We start from the raw sequence: 18,222 nt of genomic DNA, 5'->3' as shown, positions 1-18,222 counted from the left end.
ACGATATTCTGAGAACCTGTTAATGGATTACAATTGAACTTGAATTCGAAAAATTTCTTCTGTTTTGGTTTGTAAAATTGCTCTATAACGGAGGCATCATTTTCGACTGCGCGCAGTCGAAGTTCCATCTAGTTATTGATTGAATGCACTTTCCATTGAAATCTTTGAATTATCTTGTTTTTTGAGTAAAATCTGTACAAAGAAATATTTGTATTTTCCATCCCATACATTCTGTTTTTTAATTTAAAAAAAAAGTTTTTATCTTTCTAAATTGTGACAAAGAAAATTTCTTCTACAAAGCATGCATTTCCCCCAAAAATGTTTATAGTACCCTTACTGTGTTTTTCCCAATGGTAGTTATATGTTTCACTCTGAATAAATATTTGATTTAAAACCACATAAAGAGTACTTGTTGGAGCGTATAATAATAATAATGTCGTAGTACGTGTGAGACGATAAATGAAACTCGGGAAACGTGTGTTAGCGTAACCGGTGCTTTAATTCATAAACCGTTGATTCTCGGTGATTCATGCACGCAGAAACGGAAAAAAAACCCTGCAATTGGCAGAATAATAAAACAAAACATGTTTTAGTATTTCAAACAATTACAAATGTCATCTTCACAAATACATGATTATATCAATGAAATAAATCAAAGTAATTACTAAACAGAGATATTGTATATCCTCTTGATTAAATGTCATATTAAGTAATTACAACTTGATCTCCAAATCAAATCTGTTTCATCTTGATTCTCTTGTAAAATCACTGAAATCAAATATTATAATCATTAACTGGAATGACATAATTATATCTAAACATCAAATCAGCTGTAAGAATCTCAAACAGTAATCAGAGCATCATACTTGCATCAGACAAACAAGAATACATGTACTTATCTGTAAGTATTTATAATACGATGGAACAAATATAAAATTGTCCCATAACATCAATATACATATAAATTGTTAAACACACTGCAATATTAGACTGAGTAAAGTTACACAAAGTCTGTTGCAAACTTTACCAGAATATCATTAAAACATACCCAAAGTCTTCAGCAATAAACCACTGAAGCTCTCAACTACAGTGGAGAAGGAAGTGAAGGGGAAAAGGGAGACACCAAGAAACTACCAGCAATCAACTCAGCTCAGCTCAGCAACAGAAGCTGCAACATGCAAGTCCTGATCTTGCCCCTATAATAATGTAACAACAATAACAGTTACAAGTATTTGCTCTCTAAATCACACTAATGTAAATTCTCATATCATCTACAGCTAATAGTAAATAGCTAGACATAAACGCCACAGGAAAATATCAACAATATTCTTCATATCATACACCCAAGGTGTATAAAACTATCATCAACTCACATCTAGGAATCAACTATGGGCGCCGCCATCTTGCTAGCTTATTTACATCTTACTGCCCTCAACGTCAAGATACATTTTTACTTCACATGTGTGTGAAATACAAAATGGGAAAATTAATCCTTAAATTATCTTTGCAATCCCTCAAAATATCTTTTCCGAAATATGACGAAAGAAAATGTTGCATAAAACAATTTTAGCACAAATGTCTCTGACATTTTATCTATAAACAGCGTAATATGACCAAATTAATGCCCTAACCAAAACTTCTGTTCAACATCATAAACAGGCATTCTTATCATCATAATTACTTCAAACAGACATCTATATCCACCTCAAACTATGCATTATCACTCACTATGATACAGGATTAAACCAAATATCTATTTCAATAAGCATAACTTACTCGAAAATACTGCCAAACAGTTGAACCAAAACCCTCGCTAAAACAAGGAAACCGCGTGACTCTGTAATACACAGCTACAGGCACAGCAACAACGTCCTCTCCGCAATTGAACGTGACATGAATGTGATTCAATACTAATATGTATGTTAACACATTAACGTGGGCGGCGTATTACACAATAAATCATTCATCCGCAAAATCATGTGCAACACGCGTAGCGAACTAATTTGCATAATCGGACAAGTCCGCGATCTACATAAAACATAAACTAGTCCACATTCCCACAGTTTCCCCGCTTAAACAGCTTTCGTCCCGAAAGCGCCAATGTGTACCTATGTAACATAAAATTCCTCATCGATAAACATTCAATCAAACTTCAATTGAAAAAGAACCTATAGACCATTATACTGTAATATCTTTTCTGTAACACAAAAAGAACATTATCCTATAGACTATACACAATTTCTTTTTTTCCTTTCTTCAACATCAAATATATCCTTAATCATAATGTACAACAGTATGATTAAAAAAAAAAAATCCTTTCTATACACCTCACTACTGTATACCAACTATAGTATACAAATCTCCAATGAGTGCTATCAAATGAGATCACTGCATACTAATCTGGCTCCAATGACGAAAATATAAACCTTATTTCCTGCATAACAAGCCAATCTGAACTATTTACATAAAAATAAGTCAACATCATTTAGCTTGCCTTATCAAAAACTGTTGAAGCCTTGTTATACATAACATATATTTATGCCACTTATAAGACTTGAATTTCCTAATTCTCCTTCAAATACAAGTTCCTAAACAAATTCTGTTTGTAGCCTATTCTTTTCCCTCTTTTCTTTTTTTTTTTTTAGAACAAAAACAAAGAAAATCATGAATATCCAGGCAATCTTCCCCGCTTATTTCATGCTGAAATACTCTATCTAAAAAATTGTCGAAAATATATATATATATATCCCTTCCCAACTGATGCAACTAAACGGTTCCTCTTCGCCGCTTTCGATGCGCACATCACTTAACTCCATCAGGGGGGTAATCCGGTGATCGCCGACATCGGCAGTCGACCAGGATTAGGATTCACTCCTTTGTTAATTCTACTTGATCGTCTGGGCTCCGTCACACCTGCGTCAATAACGTGATGAGGTAACTCCTTCCATGAAAGAGTGTAACCGTTCTCATGATCATCCTCCTCATCGTCGTCGTCGTCGTCATCATCACTACTTTGATGGATAACGTCATTTCCAATGTTAATACCACGCCCAAGCTCTGCTACATCTGGGTAGGGTAAAATACCATCAAGGCCATCATTTTCCTGACGAGGGTCTGCAATAATTCTGCGTCTATTTACCCACTTGGTAACCCCTCCAAGGGCAGGTTGAATGTTATATAAATCACCCTCCTCGTTCTTGGCTAAAATGATGAAGGGTTTCTCGTCAAACTTGTCGTGTAATTTGTGCCTCCCTGTAAATGCCTCGTTCTTGAGCAACACTCTCTCTCCAACTTCCAGGGTAGACAAATCACCTCTTCCTTTGGCCTGTCTCTCTTCCTCTTTCTTTGCTGCTTCTCTCTGTCTATCACAAACTATCTTGTAGGCTCTCTCCATCAATCTCTGCTGTGCTTGAGCATAATCATCCGTACAATCAGAATGGAGACTGTTTATCAAATGATCCACTGGCAACGTAGGTCTGCGACCGAACATTAGAAAATGTGGAGTCACTCTCGTTATCCTGTGCGGTGTAGAATTGTACACATATACCACATGCTGGATTAACTCAGGCCATCTATTCCTATCTCTAGGATCCAGCGATCTCAGCAATCCACACAGCGTCTTGTTGAACCGTTCACACTGGCCATTTCCATGTGCCAGATCTAGTGTTGAGAAGTACTTCGCATCTCGAAGTGCATCCAGGGTCTCCTCTATTCTGGGCAACGGAAAAGAATCCTTCACCGTGCGAGCATTGACCTTCCTATAATCTATACATAGTCTCAAAGATCCATTCTTTTTCTTCATCAAGACAATCGGACTGGCGAACGGGCTCTTGGATGGGCGAATTATCCCCCGTTCCACCATCTCTTGCAACATCTGCTTAACCTCAGGAATCAAAGCTGGAGGGATACGCCTGTATGGAAGTCTAACTGTTGGTCCATCTACCAGCTGAATGTGATGAGGTACCACATTGCACTCCCCAAGATCAAATGCACCTGCAGAAAAAACATCAGCATGCTTCTGAAGAAGTTCTCTCACTTTCTCTGTTTGATCCTCTGTTAGACCTTCCAACTTCACACCTGGCGGAAGACAGGAAACAGCCTCTACCGACTCCGGAGACATCCTCACTGGTGAGTCGACTCCCTCTATCACGACATCACACATTGATACTCTTAACTGTTCATCGTGCAGATCTAAGTAGAGTTGTCCTGTTCTTTTCACAGCCAGAGCTTCGGCAACACGGGTGTCAGGCGGTAGATGAACCTCTTGTCCAGATGTGTTGGACATAAACAATTCAACATCATCCCCCTTCAACTGCTGACAACCTTCAACTGCACTCAGCGTCGAACTTGGCTCCTCATCTGACTCTCTCACCAAGATCTCAGCTCCTGGCGTAATGGTGTTCCTCTCCACATGGCACATCACCCTTCTAACTGTATAGGGAGGGAATACCTCCAATCTTCCTGTCCTTACTGGTGATGGGCAACCGTTGCTCTCCATGGTTGTGGGTGCCTTAGATCGAAAACCAAATTCGATGTCATATCCATCCAAATTCTGCAAAATGTTACAACCTAGTAGAATAGGATACTCCGATGCAGTGCCACTGCATTCTCTGTCAACTACTACCAGGAATCCTCCTTGTAGTGACTGCCCTCTGACCTTGATGGGAACTTCAACAAAACCCTCTATAGGCACTTCAATTTCACCAACGCCTACAACATTGAGAAAAACTCCTGGCTCCTGCTGAGGTCCTCCCAGCCTCTCCTTCAAACATCGATGATACACTGATGCTGGAATAATGGAAGCCTCTGCTCCAGAATCAAAAATACATCCAATATCTAATCCCGCGATATGGACTGTTCCTTTCGGACATGGTGCCACAAAGCGCTTAGCAAACTCTGATGGAACCTGATGACGTGTATCCATCGTCCCTCTCTTTGCTCCAGGCTGAGGAGATGCCATCGTTGGTGAAGGAGGCTGGGTAATCGACTGTAACTTCTGTGGACACTGCCGGCTAATGTGTCCTCGCCCTTTACAGGTGAAACACAACGTCTCCTCCTCGCACTCATTCCTCATGTGCCCTGTCTTACCACAGTTGAAACATCGATTCTTCTTCTGTGGAGCTCTTCCAGCATTCACCTTGCTATCCACCAAGGCTTCCACACACCTTCTGAGTGATGCCACATCTTCCTTAAGGGAATTCATCTCACCCTTCCACTCAGCATCTGCATTCTTGGTAGTTGCCACATGAACATCGACAGAGCTACTCACTTCCTTAACTGGAATCGCCTTGGTCTCTTGACCCCTGAAGAATTCCAGCACATCCTCCCTCAACTGTAAGAAGGTCTTGCCCTTCGCTGCCAGCTCCATTCTGCGCAGCTCTCGTTGCATCCACACCTGGCTGCTACCTGTGACAAATCTCTCCTTCAAGGATGTGTCTCTAAGTTGAGTCAAAGCTTGCTTCTCATCACTGCTCGATGCAGCTTTCTCCATCCTCGTGTAGATTCGCATTAAAATCCTACTATAATCGGCGAGTGTCTCACCACCATGCTGCCTCCTACTATGGAATTCAGCCGTTAATGACTGAACAGTGTCCACTGCACCAAACAATGATCGTAGCACAGCAACAAGCTGGTCAAAGTCCTTGAGGATTCTCTCTTCCCTGCACAAAACTTCCTCCTTGGCCACTCCTCCCAAATGATCCACTAAGGACTGGGCCTTTGCAACATCTTTAAGCTGGTAGTGTCGACAATAACTGTCAAAGTTCTCCAGCCACTCCTGCAAGGACAAATCACCAGCTACCTGTGGTGAACCCTTGAACTTGCTCAACTTCACTGGCGGTGGCGCCTTCTGCACATTCAGTCCTTGAAGAACACTAGTCAGGGTCTCCAACATCTCTGTCACTGTTTCAGCCATCGCTACAAAGGCTGTAACAAGTATAGTAGGGGAAAAACAGGTAAGTTACACCTTACTCTACTATCAAAACATGTACTGAATAGATATAACTGAATCTACAGTATTAAATACTGAACACTTGGGACTTACAACAAATCCTTGTTACCCTGGTTGGTAACCAAAAAAAAAAACATTCTCAGTTCCAGTCAATTCAGTCTCTATCAGTCTATGGTCCTTGTGGATAGTTCATTCTCAATACCGCTCTTCCATCTATCCGAGCAGTAATCATAAGTTCGAAGTTCTATGCTCAGTAAGTCACCACCAAAGATTATCTACCCGAGCTGTCTGCAAGCTCGGTTATCTGCGAAGATCGTCTAGGCCGGTCCTCTCAGACCACGCAGTGGGGTTGCTCATCCAAGACCGTGGGGTTTCCCTCATTGTCTGCGCTGACTTCATCCCATCCTCGTCGCCAATTTGTCGTAGTACGTGTGAGACGATAAATGAAACTCGGGAAACGTGTGTTAGCGTAACCGGTGCTTTAATTCATAAACCGTTGATTCTCGGTGATTCATGCACGCAGAAACGGGAAAAAACCCTGCAATTGGCAGAATAATAAAACAAAACATGTTTTAGTATTTCAAACAATTACAAATGTCATCTTCACAAATACATGATTATATCAATGAAATAAATCAAAGTAATTACTAAACAGAGATATTGTATATCCTCTTGATTAAATGTCATATTAAGTAATTACAACTTGATCTCCAAATCAAATCTGTTTCATCTTGATTCTCTTGTAAAATCACTGAAATCAAATATTATAATCATTAACTGGAATGACATAATTATATCTAAACATCAAATCAGCTGTAAGAATCTCAAACAGTAATCAGAGCATCATACTTGCATCAGACAAACAAGAATACATGTACTTATCTGTAAGTATTTATAATACGATGGAACAAATATAAAATTGTCCCATAACATCAATATACATATAAATTGTTAAACACACTGCAATATTAGACTGAGTAAAGTTACACAAAGTCTGTTGCAAACTTTACCAGAATATCATTAAAACATACCCAAAGTCTTCAGCAATAAACCACTGAAGCTCTCAACTACAGTGGAGAAGGAAGTGAAGGGGAAAAGGGAGACACCAAGAAACTACCAGCAATCAACTCAGCTCAGCTCAGCAACAGAAGCTGCAACATGCAAGTCCTGATCTTGCCCCTATAATAATGTAACAACAATAACAGTTACAAGTATTTGCTCTCTAAATCACACTAATGTAAATTCTCATATCATCTACAGCTAATAGTAAATAGCTAGACATAAACGCCACAGGAAAATATCAACAATATTCTTCATATCATACACCCAAGGTGTATAAAACTATCATCAACTCACATCTAGGAATCAACTATGGGCGCCGCCATCTTGCTAGCTTATTTACATCTTACTGCCCTCAACGTCAAGATACATTTTTACTTCACATGTGTGTGAAATACAAAATGGGAAAATTAATCCTTAAATTATCTTTGCAATCCCTCAAAATATCTTTTCCGAAATATGACGAAAGAAAATGTTGCATAAAACAATTTTAGCACAAATGTCTCTGACATTTTATCTATAAACAGCGTAATATGACCAAATTAATGCCCTAACCAAAACTTCTGTTCAACATCATAAACAGGCATTCTTATCATCATAATTACTTCAAACAGACATCTATATCCACCTCAAACTATGCATTATCACTCACTATGATACAGGATTAAACCAAATATCTATTTCAATAAGCATAACTTACTCGAAAATACTGCCAAACAGTTGAACCAAAACCCTCGCTAAAACAAGGAAACCGCGTGACTCTGTAATACACAGCTACAGGCACAGCAACAACGTCCTCTCCGCAATTGAACGTGACATGAATGTGATTCAATACTAACATGTATGTTAACACATTAACGTGGGCGGCGTATCACACAATAAATCATTCATCCGCAAAATCATGTGCAACACGCGTAGCGAACTAATTTGCATAATCGGACAAGTCCGCGATCTACATAAAACATAAACTAGTCCACATTCCCACAATAATAATACATGTAGCTCGTTCTTATATAGCGCTTTTCAGGACCGGAGGCCCTCTCAAAGCGCTTTACAGATAAATATATTATTACCCCGGTCATTGGATTCAGGCTTACCCACACACAATGTATGCACATTCTCCACTCCCTGGGGAGCATTCCAGCCAGGCATCATTTTTACAAGCGCACACTTGCCAATCTAACCACATTAGCTTTCGCATCCTACCGGGTACCCATTTAACACCTGGTATGTTTGTAGGGTTTTACCATGACCTGCATGTATATGTTATTAATTCATCTTCTATAGGACCAAGCCATCTAGTATCTTCTATATAATTTTTAACTTCAGAACCAAGTGCTTCTCCAACTGGACTACAAGTTTCAGCCATCAACCCTAAAGAGTTAGAGGTGACATGGGAGGTATGAACTGTTTTAAGAATAGTTTTTGGTCGCTTCGTGAAATGTAGTTGGATCGAAAGACTCCTCCAGAGCACAAAATGCATAACTGTTCAGTCACAATTTTATAACATTGAGGTAGAACTACACTGTTATAATATGTAGCTGGTAAATATCTCTTTTACCTTGACTACGCTTCACTTGATTTTATCTAATATTTAACTGAGATATGTCAAATATTAACATTAATTATTAAACTCACTTCACTATTATGCCTTTGGCATTCTGGATTCCTTTTTACTTCTCAACATTTGACTAAACAAAATAATTTGGATTTAAAAAAAGGTGTACAAATTTCTCTGTTTGCCAGTTAAAAGTGTGTAATCAAATGGAGTTTAATTTTATTTCACAGAGCAAATAAAGAAATGTTTTGTAGTCAAGAGATTCGTGTTCTGCAGGATGCTCCATCATATTGATTGCAGCATCCTTATAGATGTGAAAAATTGTAGACAAAATATGATAACATCTTGTAGTTTTGTGTATTAGTGTGAAAGTAACTTCTTTTATGTGGTTGTGCTGCATATAACATATATTTGTACCGATATGTTTCAGCACCTCCCCTCAGAATCAGCAGAATGCAGGAGTGGAGTGACCCATTATATGATCTACTATGCTCCCTCTGGTTCAACTTCTTCAAACTCTATCTTGGTTTCTCGTGACAATAGCTCCTATGTGATAAGAGGGTTAGAAACCTATCTGGACTATACCATTCAATTGACTGCATCAAATAAAGACAAGGAGAGTGAAAGGAGCAGTGAGACTATCAGCAAAACACTTGAAGAAGGTAAGGCTTCATCAGCTAGTTATCTTGGATTTTTGAAAGGAAATAGTCTTATTCCTATAGATACATGTATAGTGAAATATGTGCAAGGAGGCGGAGGAGGAGGAGGAGGAGGAGGAGAAGGGGGAGGGGGAGGGGGAGGGGGAGGGGGAGGGGGAGGGGGAGGGGGAGGGGGAGGGGGAGGGGGAGGGAAGGGGGAGGGGGAGGGGGAGGAGGAGGGGAGGGGAGGAGGAGGAGGGGGAGGGGGGGGGGGGGGGGGGGGTGAGGGGAAGAAGAAGAAAGCATTTGCAATCCATGAACATTTACACCCTCTCATGCAAGAGTTTACAAGTTTTTTAATATAGACCTTCCTGCTTTCCCTTCACAGTTGCACCTAGTCCTATCGATGTGGCTATACTGCGGAGTACTACAAGCTCCTTCACTGTATTCTGGTCTACCCCTCTACCCTCTAACACCAATGGTAACATCCAGAAGTATATCATCCGCTACCAGCAAACTGATCCCGTTGTTGATGGTGACTATAAGATGGAGGAAGTATTGAACGGTGCATTTGAAGGAGAACATACTGTGGTAGACCTGATAGCAACAACAAACTACTCAGTCCAGGTAATACATCTATATGTATTGATATGTACACGTATGTATATAATAATAATAATAATAGCCTAATAGTCCACTCCAAATTTTATTCTAGGCCTGTGATTGCTCAAAACTGCAGGCATAAAATTTGCTATAGACTGCTTGGTAGTATAGCAAAAGAATATGATTGGGGATACCTCTATATGAACTTAAGCATACAATGCAAGGATGCACGCAGAGATTGAGCACTTTTGTCTGAGATTTGACGTCACCTGGCCTCTAAAAGGACGACTGGATATGAGCTTTTTAGAACCTACACTGTGAGGCCTTTGTTCATAGAACATAAAAGAGCAAATTTTGTGTCCTTGTAAATGCATCTTGAAAGGGCACAAAGGTATGGTCTTTTAGAAGAGTTAAAGTATTAAATCTAGATGGATCTTCGACTGTGTGCATTGAAAATGATGCAAACCAAAACAGAAGCAATTTTTGAAATTCAAATTTGATTGTAATAACAGGTTTTCATAATATCTTGATTACAAGCTGTTTTTCATATACATGTATGACCCCTTGATCTTTGACCTCATGACCCTAAAATCTGATGAGTTCATTGGCTCTGCAAGATACATACTTGATATTATAATCCATCCGTCGGTTCTATTGACAATGCGTTCACAAACTATTTTTGCATACATAATGAGCCCCATGACCTTTGACTTTTGACCTCATAACCACCCCCCCCCCCCAATCTAATCAGTTCATTGGCTCTGAAACATGACCCAAGTTTATCTGTTCATCTGTTCTTGAGATAACACAATCACAAGCTATATTTGCCTAACTAATGAGCTCTGTGACCTTTCACCTCATGGCCCCAAAATCTTATTAGTCCATTGGCTCTGCAAGATACATACATGACTCAATTTTGTCGGCAATCCATCAATCAGTACTCAAAATAATGCAATCACAAGCTATTTTCCCATAATAAATGAGTCCTGTGACTTTTGACCTTTGACCTCATGACCCCCAAATCTATTCAGGTTATTGGTTCTGCAAGATACTTACATGACTTAAGTTTGGCGGTTATCCATCAATAGGTTCTTGAGATCACGAGAACGGGACGTACGTATGGATGGACGGACAGACAACCCAAAAACATAATGCCTCTTGACTACTTTGTAGTGGAGGCATGAAAACATTATAAATAGAGCAAGTTGCTTTTGGATAAGTAACCTGAGATGTGCCCTGACTTGGATGATAGAATTTCAAGAAAAAGGTCAAATGTATAGAATTCTTTTTGTTATGATATCCGTGTTTCTTATATAGGTACAGACTGTTAATGGAGCCGGTTCTAGTAATTGGTCAGAACCTGTGAATGCTAAGACGATACAAACAGGTAAGAGCATTATAAGGCTGATAAATTGTGTGTTTACCCATAACCTTTTCCATGAGATATATCCTTTGGCTCAAGTTGCTTCTTCAACAGGGGTTGAAAATACAGATTGACGCCAAAGGAAATGAGTGACATGAAGCAGAATTGAATCCTGCTTTCATGTACTTAAAAGGGATTGTTTAACAATGTTAAATCTGAGATGCACGGCCCTACATGTCATCAGTGTCTGTGATATGGTGTAATATTGAAGCCCTAACAAAATTGCACTTCAAAAAATGAAAAAACCTTTTGAGTGACCGGTTTTACCATACTTGTTTTCCCCAATAGACTGTGGTGTTATGAAAACCGTTTGGCAAACGCAAAATTTGATTTTGATTTTCAATCATAAATATCTTGATAATCAGACAGGCGATCGGCTTGTAAAAGTCATGGGGTTCCTGACTGACCTAAAGGTTTATAATTATCATTGCAGCATGAGCTAAATCAAAGATTTTTTAAAGGATCTAAGACAAAGTTACCGGATCCCTTTAAATATATTCAATCATTTTAAGTGAATTTTGTTCGAAATTGCACAACACATGACTTTTTTAACAAAAAAATAAAAAATAATAAGTATGAACATCTTGCAACTACTAAAATTTCTCAGTCTCCATAGGCTTTACTACAGGAGCCACACGATTTGTTATTTGATTGGTACTTTGTACGAGTCTTATTTCATGTATTTTGCTTCACTGCAGGTGGCTCTCCTTCTCCAGTAGGAGCGATAGTAGGGGGTGTCATCGGTACCCTCTTTATCTTCATCCTGGTCATTATTCTCGTCCTTGGCATCTTTAGAAGGTAAGTAAAAGGGAGACCGTTGCCCAAGGTTCATTTAAATAGTTGAAACACACTGTAAACAGACACCAAATGAAAAATGAAACAAATACTAAAAACAATGACTAACTTTCTTACACTTTTTGAGTAATTTGCAAAAAGGTATTACTACAAAATGACCCAATTTATTTGTGAAATGAATAATATCAGAGTACTGGTACTATTATCACCCTCTGTGATTTTCTTTTGCAATGTTTTTTATGGTTATGTTCATAAAGGACTCTTTACACAGAAAATTTAATCTTTGCTGGAAATTGTTTGTCAATAAAATCGTTGCATACTATGACATTCAATTTGAAACCAAATGGAAATGGATGTTGATTGTAAGTGAAATCTGAAACTCAATTTTCCAGCCTTTTTCTTTCAAGTTTTCTTGGTAATCATACAGGAAATGTGGTATATATGTTTATGTGCGTGCAGATAGTCTGAAAGGTACGTGCTTCCTGATGAGACTTAATTCTTGATTTAAAAAAAAAAAGTGTTGACTTATTGACTCTTATATTTTTAAAGGTTTTGTTGCATGGTTAATATGGTTTGCAGAGCACACAACATTTTATTTGAGATTTTTAACTGTTTCCAGTTCAATACTGGTGTTAACAATAATATTCAGGGTTTATATAGCGCTTAATACATTGACGATGTCTCTAAGCGCTTTACAGATATATTATTAACCTGGTTAATTGGATTCCGGCTTGCCTACACACAATGTTTGCACATTCTCCACTCCCTGGGGAGCATTCCAGCCCGGCGCCATTTTACAGATGCTCACCATGCTGAACAACCTACACTAATGTTTACATTCTACCGGGTACCCATTTAGCACCTGGGTGGAGAGTGGCAAATGTAGATTAACTTCTTGCCAAAGGACGTTAGTGTCGGGCTGGGATTTGAACCTGAACCTGGATCTACAGTCCGGTGACTTATCCACTAGACCACAACACCTCTACGTGTTAATAAGGTTGTTCTGGAGCTAATCAAGACATTTCCATTAATTGGTGCCTGTTGTAGTGTGCAAAATTGCATGGGTGGTAAATGGGCGACTGTGAAGAGAGGTGAAGAAAGAAAGCAAAGTGTTCAAAAAAATAACAAAATTGGATCATTACCACCAGAAAGTCTTTCCCTGGACAACTGCTGTTAACACAATTACTCCCTAGTCAACTCAGAAATGTATCCCTGCCCCCCCCCCTCCCCCCACCCCATTACCCCAGAAGTGACTACCACTTTTTTAAATACATTTAACTGTACTGTAATGGACCAACACAAAGCATGGGGGGGGGGGGGTGTCAATGTGTCTGGGGACATAAATGTGAGCAATCTTCTTAGACTAACCATACAATGTATTGTTTTCTTCTTTTATTTTTATACCCAGGAACACATTATAGGACCCATCCCACTTCCTCAAACTGTATAAAGCTACATGTTCATACAGTCTATGTACAGTAACAGTTTGGCATAATTATAACAAGATGTAATATTTGATTTTGTCAATTAGAGATTAGGCAAGGGTCCCCACCCCCCCCCCCCAAAAAAAAAAAATAAAATAAAAAATAATAATAATAATAATTTGCCTTAATGGGATTGGGTAACTTTGTCTCAGATTCAGAAACAAAATCCTGGATTTAGCTCATGCTTCAATGATAACTTTAAACCTTTAGGTCAGTCACGAACCCCATGACTTTCACAAGCCGATCGCCTGTCTGATTATCAAGATATTTATGATTGGAAATCAAAATCAAATTTTGCGTTTTCCTAATGGTTTTCATTACACTACAGTCTATTGGGGAAAACGAGGATGGTAAAACCAGTCACTCAAAGATTTTTACTTTTTGAGGCACTTCTTGATCATTTTGAAGCGCAATTTTTGTAAGGCTTCAATATTACACCATATCACAGACACTGATAACACGTAGGGCCATGCATCTCAGATTTAACATTGTGAAACGATGTCTTTAATGAATGAATGATCTTACACCTTTGTTTTTCATAGGCGAAGAAACAACGAAGGTCAGGATACCAAGGCTATTGATAAGCAGGGTGGTGAGTTGAACATTTTTCTTGATAGGTAGATTAGTGAAACGAAGTGGCACAAAAACAGACGCATCCGGAACACAAAATGCATTATTGATGAAAAGTATAAATGTATCACACAGATGTAGACCCACATGGTTTAGATATGGAGCTGGTTAGTACATTTACTATCTCAATTAGGCTTGATGATACCTAATCTTTCATTCAGGTATGTAAAAAAAAAGCATTTTACTTCACAAAAATTATTAACTCTTACACCCTTATAGCGTTTTGAACACGTCTTTTCATGCCATTTCATTGTGCTAAGCTACTTTATTAAGAAAACCAAGCATCTGCATCTATTTTGTCCTATCTGTCTATTTCTTGGTATTTCTTATAGTATTTCTTGGAAGACTGAAATGTACTAATTTCCCCATACAGGTACATGTAGTAAGACATGATTTTAAGAGGAACTTCTTAGCCTATGTACACTGATTTATCATCAGTTGATTTTAACAATTCATATGAAAAACTTAAATTGCAAAATCTGATTAAGATTTCTTGTATTTGGGGGTGCTTTTTTTTTTTTTTTTTTTTTTTTTGGGGGGGGGGCGGGGGGAACAAACCTTGTAGAAATGTAATAATTCCTTACAAATGCCCTGTTGATTAGAGTGCTTCGATCACCACCCGTCCATTTAAGTTTGTTTCCTCAATACATGGACTTTGTTTGATTCATTTTTTATCATGTTACCCCCAATTATACAAAGTGCAATGTATGTGTGGTACTCTACCTTATAAAAGAACCTGAGACTCTATTTTTTTTGAATTTTTTGTTACTAGCTTAAATCGGAGAAGCAACCCATTTACATCTTACATCCTTTTTTTTAGTGAGTATATTTTCTCATTGACTTTTTATTCCATTTTAGGTACATCTGCTGTCATATACAGTAATGAAGAGATTGGTTTCCAAGACAACACATATGACGGAGTGGCATATGAGGAGAACACCTATGAAGGAGTTGACCTTCCACCTGCTGCGACAGTCCCGACCTCTAAACCACCCATCCAACCAAGGGTTCAATCCCAAAACACCAACGGCAAACCTGTCGCTGTCGTTCGTCCAGAAAGACCGGAACCCAAAGCAAAGCCTCCACCGCAGCCAAAGCCCTACGCCCTCTATGCTACAGAAAAGGCTGGAAGCAACGCATCATTGGATGATGTCAACAGAAAGCAGGAAATGGGAAAGAAGGAGGAAAAGCCAGTTAAAGTGCCTAGAGACCGATCTAAGAGTCAGGAGAATCTAGACAAAGGAGGTAGGGAGGAGGCGGTAAGTGGAGACATCTACCAGAACGTGACAGTTCCAGGAGTGGTGCTGGCCACGGAGCTTGAGGAATACATCAAGAGCAAGAAGAATGGCAGCATCAATGAGCTGGCTCATGAGTTCAATGTGAGTATAACAGTGCATCTCTTGAGAAGTAGAAAAAACATACAGAATATAGGAAGCACACCTCAGGAAGAAAAAGTTAATTGTATGAAGATATATTTAGTTTTACAGTTAACATAAAGTTTGTAGCTTTTAATATATTTCAATTAAAGCATCACTGCACTACTTATAGCTATACTTGAGCCCTCTATATTGCAAACAATGCTTAATCAGTGCTTGTTGGTCCCCCATGATCCCCTTTTTCTTATGTTAATTGAGAGCTGATTTAATGAGATAACCACCTGTCAGTGACCTTGTAGGGAGGTTTAATCCCCCGGGCCAAACTATTGCAGATTGGCTTTAAACTTACATGTCAAGTCAAAGTAATAAGATATTTTGCCATGCCAGTACGTGTACATTCATGTAATTAACATTTCAGATCGTATTTGTGTTATTAATCAGTTTTCACTCTACAACATTTCTGTTTACCTTTTTTGTCACTTGGGGGCCAGGCAATCGATTCATTAACATGTATACATGTCTAAGTGAATACATGTTTGTCTGAAGAATACTTGATTGGCATGTGAGAGCCACAGGCAAACTATTCAGTCATTAAATACATGTACATGTATGAATATGTATACTTGTGTTTTTGTAATCTTGTTATGCCTTACTATTTATTTCCTAATTATTAATTTGTACATGGACATAGCTTCTCAACGTCAACCAACAAAGTCCCTGGGAAGTCGCCTCCAAAGAGAAGAACAAGTCAAAGAATCGCTTCAGGAATATCATTGCATGTGAGTGCACAGAGCTGAGGTTGTATGATGTAAGCTGTTGAGAGGTGGGAAGAGAGAGGGAGGGAGGGAGGGAGGGAGGGAGGGAGGGAGGGAGGGAGGGAGGGAGGGAGGGAGGGAGGGAGGGAGGGAGGGAGGGAGGGAGGGAGGGAGGGAGGGAGGGAGGGAGGGAGGGAGGGATGGAGGGAGGGAGGGAGGGAGGGAGGGAGGGAGGGAGGGAGGGAGGGATGGAGGGAGGGAGGGAGGGAGGGAGGGAGGGAGGGAGGGAGAGAGAGAGAGAGAGAGAGAGATAGACGAAAATAGAGAAAGCATGATATATGTACATGTATTGAGATCACACTTTGAAGAAGTGCATGTCATGCCAACTATGTAATTTGATTTCTATTTTTTGGCCTCTAGATAGAGAAAAGATAATTGGGTATGAAGAAAGAGAGAGAGAGAGAGAAAGAGATGGAGAGAGAGAGAGAGAGAAGAGGGGTGTGTGTGTGTGGGGGGGGGGGGGGTATTGTAGTTAAATTTTAACCATCTCCAAGCTTCCAAGTTTACACCACAATACTCATTAGTGGACTTCCATCCGTCAAATCATGCACTTAAAAACTTTATCCCATGGTTAATATGCAAGGTAGAAATTTGCTTAACAGGAAAAGACTTTACAATGCTTGAACCAACTTTTGTCTTAGTAAGGACAATACCTACTCTTATTTGAAGTCTATGGATAGGATTCGGTGGAAGGGGTTAATTGAAGGATATATCTGTTTCCTTTCTGTGCCTTGCACCTCATCTGAATATATCTGTCTTTTCCAATGGCTATTTCAGATGATCATTCTCGTGTTGTGCTTGAGAAAGTTGATGGAGATCCCCACTCTGACTACTTCAATGCTAACTATCTCAGCGTAAGTACATACCAAATTCAGTTAACCCTATTTTAACTGGGTTATTTCAGACTAGATTTTTATTGGAGGGGGGGGGGGTCAACCCCCTAAGATCTCAGCCGTTTTACAGCCGATCGCTGCGGAAATGTGCATGCATGTCAAGTGAAGTGTATAGAATACTATGGTAATTTCATTTTTTTCGAAAAATTCACTCATTGGCATATTTATGGTAATATTATTCATATTTAAGCATTCTTTTTCACTACATATATTCTTTAGACCATATGGAATAATAATACAACAACAAAAATTGGAAGAGTCAGGTTAATTGTTATGTTATCTCTTGTTTTGATAATTGATTATGTTTTTTATTGTTTTTGTTGTTTTATTTTATTTCTAACTACACTTCAACTATTTTGACCCCAAAATAAACACCTAAACTTTAAACAAGACCAAATAACCAATGTTTTATCTCTTTTTAGAAAAAATGATATTTTCATATGTTTTGTACACAAATCACAAAAATGAGCAATTTTCAGGTTGACATGCAAAGACAAAAGATCACATGACTTTGTAACTATATGTCCGATCTTCAAAAAAAAGTTTAATAGGAAAGTGCATTTACATGTATATAATCGATATGCCCACTTTTTTTCTACCTTAGGACTTCAAGGGAGAAAAGGCATTCATCGCATCACAGGGTAAAAATTGTTTTTTTAATATTAAGTAATAATCAATATTGCATAATTCACTAATAATCGTGAGTACATGGACAGTACATTCTAAATTTGACCTCCTTGCTATACTGAGTGTATTGTACTTTGTGATATGCAAAAGGTTGTTTATAATCTTTGTTAAATATAACCAAAATTGGGGTCTTCTTTTTTGTCAAATATTTGAGTTGTATCATTATTATTGTGATTCTATCAGTTATTTGTTATGACAGAAGTACAAGTTTCTTATTGTTTTGTTTGATTCATGTTTGTTTTTAATAAAGATGTAGGATTACATTTTACCAATAAATTTTCTTCAACATTAATGTCACTGTACTATTAACA

At 38.7% G+C, this 18,222-nt stretch overlaps 1 protein-coding gene and 2 long non-coding RNA genes across 4 annotated transcripts in view; 1 reads left to right on the top strand and 2 right to left on the bottom strand.

Annotated features, from left to right (window-relative positions):
• Positions 1–18,222, top strand: part of LOC100890033 (receptor-type tyrosine-protein phosphatase kappa) — a 49,846-nt gene that overhangs the window by 9,185 nt on the left and 22,439 nt on the right. Inside the window, exons 6-15 of the mRNA XM_030996610.1 lie at positions 8,339–8,409; positions 8,998–9,229; positions 9,594–9,832; positions 11,126–11,195; positions 11,930–12,029; positions 14,053–14,102; positions 14,999–15,519; positions 16,208–16,295; positions 17,109–17,185; positions 17,829–17,865. Coding sequence (XP_030852470.1) covers positions 8,339–8,409; positions 8,998–9,229; positions 9,594–9,832; positions 11,126–11,195; positions 11,930–12,029; positions 14,053–14,102; positions 14,999–15,519; positions 16,208–16,295; positions 17,109–17,185; positions 17,829–17,865 — 1,485 coding nt within the window. The remainder of the gene's footprint in view (positions 1–8,338; positions 8,410–8,997; positions 9,230–9,593; positions 9,833–11,125; positions 11,196–11,929; positions 12,030–14,052; positions 14,103–14,998; positions 15,520–16,207; positions 16,296–17,108; positions 17,186–17,828; positions 17,866–18,222) is intronic.
• On the bottom strand, positions 481–3,105 carry LOC115928610. 2 transcript variants are annotated; one of them, XR_004066110.1, is made up of 3 exons: positions 1,777–3,105; positions 1,049–1,196; positions 481–555 (listed from the first exon to the last, which is right to left on the bottom strand). It is a non-coding gene; the product is annotated as an uncharacterized LOC115928610 (long non-coding RNA). The 2 variants fall into 2 exon arrangements; XR_004066109.1 differs by lacking the exon at positions 481–555 and having other exon boundaries at positions 690–1,196.
• On the bottom strand, positions 6,623–8,000 carry LOC105446331. Its single transcript, XR_004066108.1, has 2 exons — positions 7,710–8,000; positions 6,623–7,129 (listed from the first exon to the last, which is right to left on the bottom strand). It is a non-coding gene; the product is annotated as an uncharacterized LOC105446331 (long non-coding RNA).

The sequence above is a fragment of the Strongylocentrotus purpuratus genome, unplaced genomic scaffold (assembly GCF_000002235.5).
Source record: "Strongylocentrotus purpuratus isolate Spur 01 unplaced genomic scaffold, Spur_5.0 spur5_scaffold_3, whole genome shotgun sequence".
Lineage (NCBI taxonomy): Eukaryota > Metazoa > Echinodermata > Echinoidea > Camarodonta > Strongylocentrotidae > Strongylocentrotus > Strongylocentrotus purpuratus.
This window is presented reverse-complemented; position numbering and strand designations above follow the sequence as displayed.